The sequence below is a fragment of the Anabrus simplex genome, chromosome 8 (genome assembly GCF_040414725.1).
Source record: "Anabrus simplex isolate iqAnaSimp1 chromosome 8, ASM4041472v1, whole genome shotgun sequence".
Lineage (NCBI taxonomy): Eukaryota > Metazoa > Arthropoda > Insecta > Orthoptera > Tettigoniidae > Anabrus > Anabrus simplex.
Genome location: NC_090272.1, coordinates 200,851,861 through 200,864,537, shown reverse-complemented (window position 1 = coordinate 200,864,537; position 12,677 = coordinate 200,851,861). Strand labels below are relative to the sequence as shown.

Below are 12,677 nucleotides of genomic sequence, written 5' to 3'. Positions count from 1 at the left end.
ACAGACGTATAGCATGACTGATGCATGCTTGCAATGCGCGGGTCGGACACAAAGCTAGGCCTACTCACCTACAGTATTTGTGCGACGACATCAGAGCTGCAGTAGACCTATGCTACGGAGGCGGACATTTCTTAACTACGAAACACAGATGTAGGTACCGCATGGGCTCGACGCGTTTTCATTGCGTAGGTCGTACAGACAAAACTATTCACAAATTCGTGCGATGTCATCAAAACTGCAATAAGACTTCTACCCGCTTCGAAGCGGAGTCATTGTTCTTATCTGATGAATTATGTTGGGGGGGTCTTATATGCCAGATTTATTTTTTTAATTTTCTTCACCTTGAAAAGCCAGGGTTCTAATACGCGAGGGTCTCTAATAAACGAGTAAATACGGTACTTGCTATAGCAGATTGTCATTATATCCGAATTTTATATAAAAGTCTGAAAACCCCCCATAAACATTAAAATCGGTACGAAACGGCAATAAGTTTGTTCAAAACTTGGGTTCCCGCGGATGATATCCACACTACGGCTTACTTGTTTGTTATTTTTTTGAAATCCAACACTATGTGGAAGTGTGTGTTTGATTCTGAAAAAATTACGGATTTAATTTGATTCTGAAAAAGTTACAGTACTGTATTTTCTCCAAATCTAAGAGCAATGCAACTTTTCCTTCAAAAAATTTAAATCAGGCTCAAAAAGTGCTTTGTAAAATCATATGAATACCTTTGTTGTACAGTACGCATTTTTAGATGCCGAACATTGGCTTTCGTTATGCCACATTTTTTGCGGCTGCACAATTATTCTTTATTTACGCGGGTTTAATGACCATTAACTTAAAATTGGCAACATAATACCGAAGAGAACCCAATGAAAATTTGCCGGCAATACCTATTCCATGCGTCTCTACAATACGGCGATCCATCAGGAAAATATTCTTACTGTCTATAAAACTCTTACTTTTACTCAGCGTCAGATATAACTGGCTACAGCTACACGCACATCTCGCTTGCCGGGTTCGGCCAACTTCAGCGGCTAGCGATGTATAGGCCTAATCGCAGACGTTGAAGGTCAACGAATGAGTTTACTGCGCAATGGTATGGTCAACCCGCCCTTGCGTTTTTTGTGCACATACCTCACAATTTCATTTTTGACTTATTTAAAGCATCCTTGTTGCAGACCACTGAATGCATCATTTGTACAGTACAAATTTTTTTTAGCTATCTTTGTCTTCACACTGATGCCAAATATTGGCTTTAGTTAGGCCTATGCCATATTTTCTTGCGACTGCACAATTATTCTACATTTACGAGTGTTTAATAACCATTACCTTAAAATTGGCATAATAATATCAACGAGAACCAGTTGAAAATTTGCCGGCAATACCTGTTCCATGTATCTTTACAACTATTCATCACGAAAATATTCCTGCTGTCTATAAAACTTAATTTCACTAAGAGTCAGGTACAGTAGACGCGTTATAACTCTGCCACTGAGTAGCCATGGCCTTTCTATGCATTCGAAGGCTCGCATGTTTTGATGCTATTCTGCAGATTTGAGAAACGTTTTTGTAGAGACTAATAGAATGTCATTCTCTCTTCACTATTTCCTGAGATATAGTGACGTTCCACGCAGGCACTGTACAATCGGTTGTCACGGCTAGCGATGTACAATAAAGAGGCGGTCGTTTATTGTGAACGAATTGTGTGTGTGTGTGCGTGCGTGCGTGGGTGAAAAGAAGCAGCGTGGTTACCACGGTAGTTGCCAGTGGTGTTCAGTACTGTTAGGCTGCGAATGCAAGACAACCCTTGATTTTTCGCACAAGATTCTGAGGGGAAAAAAAGAGTCGTCTTGGATTCGGAGAAATACGGTATCACTCCAGAGTTTTATTCTTCAAATGGCGTCACCTAACCTAACCGTAGGCTCATATGTGTCATGAAAACATATTTGAAACGCATGTAGAGAAATGAGTTATCCTCGCTAAAAATTTACATGTGAATAGCCTTTACGAAATTTAATTAGACGCGAGAAAATATGAACTATCCTCTGAAATCAATGATGTACTCTACCATACCTCGAGGTGTATCACATTCTTACTTACTTTCAGTACCAATACAACATTCAAATTAAGAGATCGTTTACTTCAGCTGTTATTTTTAGTGAGTTAACAACTGCTATCAGCCACGAAAATTTGTTATCCTCTTTCATTTCGAATTTTCTTTAGAGAACAGCAGTCATTTGGGTATTACTAATTGACTCCAACATCGCCTTTGAATGTCGACAAGAAAGCTCGCAAATGCACATAGTGAGAAAACTATACCGTACCAAAGATGATCGATTGCATTTTGTGGCAAACGTTTCAGTTTCCTTATTCAACAGCGTCACCTATCCTAACTTAACCATACAATACATATGATGAAAACATACTTCAAGCACCAGTAGAGAAATGATAACCTTCTTGCTATAAATTTACATTAAGGGTTATAAATTTCATGTTGTTGGTCCGTATTGAACTGAGAATAACATATGAGTAACAACACAGTAAAGGTTTCCACCTATTCAATAGGTGTTGTTACTCATATGTTATAAATTTACATGATAATATTTAACCTGATGCGAGAAAATATAAACTAACCTCTGAAATCAATTATGCACTCTACCATTACTCGAGGTGTATCCCATTTTTACTTCATTGCAGTATTTTTCATTAAAATTAAGCGATCGTTTAGTCAGCCTTTATTTTTAATGAGTTAAGAACTGTTATTGGACACATTTACGCATTTATTACGAAAATATGTTCTCTTTCATTTCCAATTTTCTTTACGGAACAGCAGTCGACGGGTATTACTAATCGACTCCAACATCTCCTTCGAATGTCAACGAGAGAACTCGCTAGTGGACATAGCGAGGAAACGATACTGAAGATAATCAATTGCATGCAACATAATCACTGGGGTGCATACATATCGGTAACGGAAAAAATTGCGTGCGCTTAATCGCTCGTAATAACGGATGTGTCAGTGATAGGGCTCTCGCTGTAACCGAAGGATAATACACAGTTTAATATAGGAATTTTGAAGGGATAGCAAAACATAGTTGGTATAATGGGGTTCTCGTTATATGACGTACTTGCTATAGCAGACTTCTACTGTAATTCCATTAATGCAGTGTGTAATATTTATGACGGTAACGCAAACTGATGACTGACAGTTGAAACAATAAACGTTTTCATGGCCACACGTTTCAATGAGAAAAATAAATAGAAAAAAAAACACCAATCACTGAAAACTTTTACATAATCATGCCAGGAAAATTAGGCAAATTTTTATTTTATCCCATATTGTTCGCTTCAAAAATGGATGGGAAAATAACGCAAGGGGGAAGATTATATGGGTAAATATGATATGAGGTTCAAAACCAATAGAATCCATCCTTTCCAAATATCATAATAATAGCGAGTGAAAATGAAAAAATGGAAATAATCACATATATATAGCAGCCCACCTACCAGCTCATGGTATGCTTCTAATGGTTTATGAAATTCTCTCAAGTTCTTACACTGTATCGCACTTCGTGGTAATCCTAGTAAAGGGGATTTACAATACTCACAGAATGATTGACTTGCTTTTCCCTGTACTGTAAGGCCTGTATTCCAAGTTTCTCTTTGTTAGGGTCTGGTGGTTCTGCACTTAATTTCCCAGGTCTCCAAGGTCTCTGTCCAAAAAATTCGAGCTGATCACCGCCTGCTAAGGGATCAGGCTCAGGATATGACACGACAGACTGTAAAGGAAATTAGCACAACACTATTAGTAGAAACTCTAAGTTAGTATAGAGTGAATAACATACAGGTTGACACAAATCTAAATGTAGAGAGATGGAAAGCAAAAAACCAGATTCAAGATATTTTACAACTTCCATCAAGCAAAACTGAAGAGAATGCTTCAAGAACACTCATGATGAACTAATTTGAACAATGTAACTACAGTAGAACCTTGATAATTCGAAATCGGTTAATTCAAAATCCCACCTAATTCGAAGAAGCTCTCGTTCCCGGAAACATGAGATGCAGTTTTGCATGTTATTACAATTGTTTAATTCGAAATACGGATAATTCGTAATTCAAAGTACAATGTCGGCCCTATTATCGAAATTCAGACTTTTAATTCGAAACTGCCTTTACATTTTAAAACAATAATATTTTACAGAGTAATTTCAACTCGAAATTTATCCGCTCCGCGTCATAATAGAACGCGCGCTCCGGAACGTGGAGGGGTAGCTTTCTGCACTTACACTCACTTTGGAGGGTCTACAGTGCGCTTCATGATTGCTTTAGTTGAATGAAATCGGAATTATTTTGTATTCAACCTTTTAAGGAACGCCGTAATATCGCGCGGAAAAACAGAATCCGCGAACACTGGCAATGCCAACAGTTGAAAAACAAAACGTGGCTTATATAGTAGATTCGTAGGCAGCGAACAATATTGTCATTACCGGTGAAACTGCATTGCTTTATTTTAATGCGAGCCCAAATGGTCTTATGGTTTTAAAGGAGAAATTGCCAGCCGGGAAATCGTACAATGGTGAAGGATGGGGGTCATAGTAGTGCGTTGCAATGCACATGGAAGCGAGAAACTTTATCCCCTCGTCATAGGAAAGTTCGATAAGCACAATGTTTTAAGGGCGTCAGGCATCTGAAAATGCAAACAGTACAGAAATCCAAAAAATAATGTATTTGCACAGGGGAACCGGCATCATTTATCCTTGTCTTTGAATTGTGCTATTTTTTTTCTTTCATTGCGTGAGGTTATGTTTGTCAGTGATTTATCGAAGTGCATTATTTGAACATTGTAAATGCACCTTGTTGGATACATTTCGGAAATAGTTTTTTCCATGGCATTTGAAAGGTTTAAACTGTGAATCGAGGTGATTGCATGTATTAATGGGTCTTAGAATACTTTGTGACGCGGCAAGTGTTTACATTTCTGAAGTGCCATGGCGGGAAATCGTACAAGGATAGAGTCATAAGAAAGTTTGATTTTAAGGTCATCGGGTACTTTCTGTGTAAATACAAGGCATCTAAAATGCATACAGTATAGTAATCCAATTAATAAAGCACTTGCACATGGGAGCCAGCATAGATTTCTCCTCGCCTTTGAATCGTGCTTTTTTTTTTCTTGCGTTGCGTGAGGTTATGTTTACCAGCGAGATATCCGAGTGCATTATTTGAATACTGTAAATGCACCTTCTTGGATACATTTTGGAAATAGTTCTTTTTTATGGCATTTGAAAGGTATAAACTGTGAATCAAGGTTAACTGCATGCAGTAACGGGCCTTAGAATATTTTTTAACGCGGCAATGGTTGGTACTTCTGAATTGCGAATTGGCGGTTAATTCGAAATCACGTAATTCGAAGTCCGATTTTTGAGTCCCAACGACTTCGAATTAACGAGGTTTTACTGTATCCCTAACAATTTCTGAAGTAGATAGGACTGCACTTTTTAAAACTGTCATGATGACACCTTCCATAAATACATGAGATTCTTGTCAATGTTTAAAATCTTATCTGAAATGTACCACTCTTTCACAATCAAAAAATGTATGAGTAGATTTAGTTCCTTCTAAATCATATAGAATCGTTGCAAACATTAAATCATTCTTTGAAGTTAGATTTTATAGGGAAGAAATATATTAGCCCATTCACTTGGTGGGTATTTAAAAACCCACTGTGTTTATTCAGGCAGCAGATTTAAATTTTATGATGCACAATTTTAAAGTAGTTACTGCACATCTTGATAGAAAACTCATAACAGATCGTAACTAAGTGGAATTATTTCACATAACTAACTGGAATTATTTCATGCTGTTTTGTAATTTTGCCCGTTGCAGTTTAGTACTCACTAGTAATGATATTCCAGAACAAGGACTTTGTGTTCTAAAGTCTGAAGGTTCAGGAATATTATTTTTATGCTGCCAGTTGAATAATAACAGGACTATGTTCTATTTGCATATGGTGTAATACTATTATCTGTAAATCCAATAGATAAGGAAGAGTCTCTCTCTACTCCTTGTTCATGAAATATCAGTTTCAGGACATCTATGCTATCTCTGCTCTAATGTAAGTGAATACCCGTAAAACAAAATACCAGCAATCAAATTAGGCTTCTACCTCATCACAATATAAGAAATGATGGAAGGTATTGAATAGGTGGACCTTCCTTCAATTCTTATATTACCAGGCGAGTTGGCCGTGCGGTTAGGAGCGCGCAGCTATTAGCTTGCATCCGGGAGATAGTGGGTTCGAATCCCACTGTAGGCAGCCCTGAAGATGGTTTTCTGTGGTTTTCCATTTTCATACCAGGCAAATGCTGGGTCTGTACCTTAATTAAGGCCACGGCCGCTTCCTTCCCACTCCTAGGCCTTTTCTATCCCATCGTCGCCATAAGACCTGTCTGTGTCGGTGCGACGTTAAGCAAAATAGCAAATTCTTATATTGTGAATGTTTGTTAATATGGATCATAATGAAATTCATGTCCTACTGTACTTCTACCTCATCCTCATTAGCGTCATACCATCTTCAAACATTAATGTGATTTGTCATATAGATATCAAGTAACTGTTTCCTTGAGTAACCATTTGTTTATTGTATTCCACTATGATTTGCGTGCTTTTAATTAATACACTGCATTCACATACTCACAAAAATCATTTCAAATATCAAGCCACTGGTGACCAGGATCATTAACGCGTTGAAGTCTATGATATGGTCTGACACTGTAGTTAACCGGTTCGAGACTCGCTGGTCGAAAAAAATTTTACCATCAGAATTTTGGACAGCAGGATAGGGCAAGTGGTGGTATACACTTTCTAATCACTAGATTAGTGCCAAAAGCCTGAATTCAATTCCAAACCTCTCCCCAGTGCTTATATGGAGTGAGGGCATTATGATGCTGTAGATGGTGATTCGTCCGTGTCTGGTTTCAACCTCTCCCTTCCTGCTATCATATAACATGTCATTCAATTCATCTCATTAACTCCTTTTTTGAGGTTGAAGTCAGGAAGGGCATCCGATCATAAAAACTCGCTACAAAGATTCAGCGAACTTCATACCAGATCCCGTAGAGGAATGAGACAAGGGTTGGACATACAACCAATGTACATTCTTAAAAACGGAACTTTTCTTAACCTTTTATATTTTAAATATTAACGTGTGATTGTTTAGAATATAATCTGTTCAAGAATGTGGAAAAAAGAAGCAAGTACATTATTAACGGTACAGAAAATTTTAATTTGAGAAAGAATTAAACAGTATTTACTCAACCACTCAATGCCTTATAAAATCAAATTTGACTTATCCTAAATGTTTCAGCCCTAGTCAAAGCTTCATCAGCAATAATTTATTTTAATTAATAAGATATCCCTCCCCTGTCAATGATGTACCTTGCTGTAATGGGTAGATAGATAGACTTTTAAGTAATCTCATCAGATGGGTACCTGTTAGGAGACTAACAAATGGTCCACTGAAAGGGAAGCAGCAAACAAATATATCAAAATAATCTAATTACAACAATGAAATGTGTACCACACTAGAGAATTCTGGGGCACTAAGGTGATATTGGGTTGAATTTCTACTCACACTACACAGTTCTTGACAAGCTATTTTTCTCTCTGCTGTCTGCTGAGCTGCCTGTTGGTAGTAAAATCCAGGGTGCTGAGTCTGAAGAGCAGGCAAACCTTGTCTAATTGCTTCATCAAAAATATCTCCAAATATACTATACCTGATAAAAAGGAGAAAATGAAAAATATCATATTTTTCCACATTTTCCATTGAAAAAAGAAAAAGCTATTTGCAACATTTCTAATGATTTATGATAAAGATAGCAAAAAAACACACACACACAAAAAGGATCTATACAATGACTAGCTTACTGGGAACAAAGAGAAAAAAAAACAGAAAGGAGAAACAATGGTAAACACAAAAACTCAAAAAAATATGGACTAATTCCATATCTTCATGTACTACTCTCTGCTTAGATGGGTTCCCTTCATCCAAATCTACTACTGTGCAGCCTATGATGAGCTTTTTACTACTTTTGAGGTGGCAGATGCCACACTCACTGATGGATCCATTCTTGAGAGATCTTCACTCATGATGTGGGAAGGGAGGGAAGGGTAAAAAAAGGAAGAAAATGAATGTATAAAAAATAGGAGACAAAAATCAAAGCTTAATAATCAGGTGATAAAGGACAACAAACAGGTAACAAATATAGCAGGAGTCCACAATTAACCCTCTGTGCATACCTTTCAGACCTGAATGATAATGAGGGCTCAAACAAATGGTACCTGTAGATTTTTACTGCAATCTGCTGGCCAAGCGCCAGCCAAAAAAACATGCGAAGACTGCTCCGTGCAACACACACAAATGGTGCAGCCTGGTCTAATGCGAAGAAGGCATTGAATATGCTCAGAAATAAATATAACACCTAACCTGAACAACTGTGCATAAACAGACTGAAAGGGATAACAGACATCTTCTAACATCACAATCTCCTGTCTTGCATGTATTTTAGTCTAAGGAATAGTGTGTGATAACAGTAACATTAAAGCTTTTAGCAACTCTTCGGTAATATCACATCTATAAAGTAACAGTTCATGGTCTTGGAAATAGATGTTTCCTGTCAAAGAAAGAGTCACTTAATGTAAAGCCACATTTCATCCAGCCACATATTAAAAAGAGTACAATGGACTCTGTGAAGGTAGTAAAAAAAAAAAAAAATCCCCTTCATTCCGAAAACCTTTTCGAAGAACTCAAGAATTGACTGAGGCATTTGCTTTGAAGTATGATAAATAGTATAAGTGAATACAATATGCATACCTAGAAATTCTGCATTTTCAGCATTTATGTAATCTTTTAAAGTATTTTACTTCAGTTTGAAATTAGTATAAAAACATTTTAACCTTGAGAATAGACAGTAATATATCCACACTTTCACAAGAAAATAATTAAAAATAGAGTTATGGAACCAGCTAAACTGAATGAAGTGCTAAACGAAACTATTCATAAACTTGCTCGTCTTCTTTCCATTAAACTGCACAAATGACAAAGCAAGAATTATATATATATACATAGCTGCCAACTTTTAGAAATCAAAAATAGGAAGATTTTTTAATTCTTGTATTTCATCATATATATTGCGCCATGGTTTAAGTGAAAAAAAGACAGGATGAAAGGCATGCATACCTACAGTTACAATGTGATTTGATCATTAAAGTTAAAATTTTAAACTAAAAAACATTAAAATGGTTACAAGAAAATGTACCCCAAAACCAAACCAAACCCCAAGGCACTACAGCCCTTGAAGGGCCTTGGCCTACCAAGCGATCGCTGCTCAGCCCGAAGGCCTGCAGATTACGAGGTGTCGTGTGGTCAGCACGACGAATCCTCTCGGCCGTTATTCCTGGCTTTCTAGACCGGGAGCGCTATCTCACCGTCAGATAGCTCCTCAATTCTAATCACGTAGGCTGAGTGGACCTCGAACCAGCCCTCAGGTCCAGGTAAAAATCCCTGAGCTGGCCTGGAATCGAACCCGGGGCCTCCGGGTAAGAGGCAGGCACGCTACCCCTACACCACGGGGCCGGCGAAAATGAACCTCAATCACTCTAATTTATGACACATTCATACGAATAATAATAATAATACAGTCGAACCTCGATATCTCGAAACTCTACTCGAATTTTCATTATCTCGAACTTAGATTTTCCGGCCGTTTGTCCTATTCTTCCGTGTATTTATTTCACTATTCTAGAAATTAGGTTAAACGAATTTCTCGAAGCAAACATTTCCTCCCTTGAAGCAAAAAATACTATGTAACTCGAATTTTGTGCAACATCAACTGCGCAATACGTCATTTGCGGTTTGTGAGAAACAGTTGACAAGTAAAGTAAGGGTTCCGGTGAAGCTGGAAACTAATATTACGGGAACCGAAAAACTCGAACTTCTAGTGATCGCCAAATCGGCAAAGCCTCGCCGTTTCTCGGGTGTCAATTAATTACCGGTCACGTTCGAAAGCAAGCCCAGAAGTCGCGGATGACAAGCTCCATTTACGAAACTCGGCTGGGTGGTATTGACGAAGTTTCAACGTGTAGGGAGGAAAGGTTAACCGCAATAAACAGAAGAGACTAACGGATATTTTCCAAACGTGTTAACGGAGCCATGTTTCTTATTTCACTACTGTATGTACTGTATCCTGTCTTCTAAAAACTTACTATAATAAGGGTTACAATTAAAGTGATGCTGTAAAAGAGTTTCTTTGTATATTTTTAAGTACCTGCACCGTTAAACATAACGCATTCAGTAAAGGCCCGTAGATACATTTGATTGAATTATGTGCTATACATGCTCAAAAACGGTATTCTCTATATTTCGAAATGTCGATAACTCGAAATGAAATGTATCTCCCGAGGTGATTCGCATAATATTTTCTTTTATTAGACTGTAAAATGAATGGAAATTTAATTTTATAGGTATCTCCGAACACTTGGTGATAACGTTTGTTATGTTTTGTAGCCATAACGTGAAGAGAAAATACAAGAAACTGTCACCAACACAACTCCCTGAAATACATTCAACTCATTAAAATTATTAAGAATAAACAAAAATGCAGTGAAGTACCGATACGCGAAACTAGCACGTACAAGACAGATCGGCATGCTCATATATTATTAACATACAACTTTGACACGGAGAAAAGCATATAACCGCTAGAAAAAACACGTGGCATACAATTCCAACGAAATTACGCACAGAAACGATGTTAATAGTGTGCGAACCACACGATAAGAAACTCATTCTTTCGACCCGATTAACTGAGTCGCTAGCCTCTCAAGCTTGTAGGACGATTGCCGTCCCGAATCCCCAGCCGTAAAGCACACATGCTGCTGTAGAGAGCTGGAAACACAATACACGAACGCGACGGACTCACGAAATAAAGCATCAAATAAAAATGCTTGAAAAATTAGGTTGGGTAAATTACACAAGCACATAAGAATGTATCCTTTATCCTAGGGAAAGAGTATTGACTGTACTGGAGGTTATATTGGTCAAAAATAGGAAGAATTAAAAATAAATCGGAAAATCGGAAGACGAGTTAAAAAACGGAAAGTTTCCGGGTAAAACGGAAGGGTTGGCAGGTATGTATATATATTTTAAGACAACATGCAAGAGAAAGAAATGTAGAAATATTCTCTAATGATTCTGTAATATTTATGTAGTAGTAGAGAGAGTTGTTGAGTGAAATGAACTTTGGATTCAGAAAATGGATGACAATATTTTTTTAAAGATATAAATTTGAGATTTGTTGAGTGCAAACTGTCCAGTGACAGCCATTAACATAGAAATAATGATGAATTATTTCATGATAACTGGCATGTTATAACCATTACTATAAACCCTTTCTCACCTGACTAACTCGATCATACATGTTAGTTTCACAAGAACTTAATACGCTAACAAGTTGCTTTTGTCACCAGGGCTGCAATGAATGTGCAAGGTCACACAAAGTGTGTTTCTATTGTTTCTGTAGCTGTAGTTGGCCAGAGCATGCCATCTGTTGATGCAAAAGAAGAACCAAAATTCACTGTGTAAAGTGTGATGTCTACCTGTGCCTTTCCAAGCAAACCAACAATTCTAAAATGTTTCACATATGTGTAATGTTGCAAAAAGACCTGCTAGAAACAGATTACATGGAACATCTGACTATCTCTTTCATATAAACTGTAACAATTATGTCCAGTGAATGTACCTGGAAAATTCCCAGTGTTTCACTCTTACTGCATGATAACAGCTAAGACAAGTGATTCTGTAGTAGAAACCAAATTCCTGCACGCTAATGACCTGGGCATGTTCTACGACAATGACAACACTCTTTCACAAGCAGCAATGGCCCGACGTGATACTTTGTTCCACCGGAACAGGGTAACAAAAGAGCACGGGAATTTCAAACAGTACTGTCTCTTACAGAACAAAACGAAACAACCAATTAGAAACAGTTTAACTGAAATATATCAGAAATCAAACTTATACTGCTAATGTGTGGAGTTAACTGCATGCAACAGGCATAGGGAAAAATAGAGAACCTCATATTCCAACTATATCGCTTGATACACTCAATATCACCTAACTGCAGAACCTCCAAACTGGATTCCTATCACAAGGAGATGATGATTACTTGGATATCAAACCAAATTTTTCATTTAACACTCTCGGTATAAATGAAGTAAAGCAAGTCTTAAATTTCATTAAATCTCAAATGAAAGGAGCTATATTTAAAAAATGTTACTGGCACAGGCTTATAAAACATTGGTTAAACACGGGAACTTCAAGAGAGTGTCTGTCTTTACTACATGACTAACTGATATACCTGTGCTTCACTACGTAATTCTCAGAAAGACTGTCTTTGTGGTTTTCCCAACTGAAGTCAACATAGTTCATTAAATGACGTCAGTAGGAATATCGCGATTAAGAACAATGTTATCAAACAAAATATTCGATCAAATGAAAAACCACACATTTTCTCACTTTTAACAAACAGTACTTCGCTACCGATCTAACAGTCCAAAGTTCCCGAGCTGCAATGACTACGCTGCAGACAGCTGTGAGCACTCCTCTGCCGTTATTC

General features: G+C 37.4%; 1 protein-coding gene across 1 annotated transcript in view; it reads right to left on the bottom strand.

Annotated features, from left to right (window-relative positions):
* The window catches only part of gry (trafficking protein particle complex subunit 11 gry), a 147,813-nt gene that overhangs the window by 104,818 nt on the left and 30,318 nt on the right, over positions 1 to 12,677 (bottom strand). Inside the window, exons 7-8 of the mRNA XM_067152633.2 lie at positions 7,637 to 7,778; positions 3,612 to 3,782 (exon numbers count right to left, since the gene is read on the bottom strand). Of these exons, the coding sequence (XP_067008734.2) occupies positions 3,612 to 3,782; positions 7,637 to 7,778 (313 nt within the window). The remainder of the gene's footprint in view (positions 1 to 3,611; positions 3,783 to 7,636; positions 7,779 to 12,677) is intronic.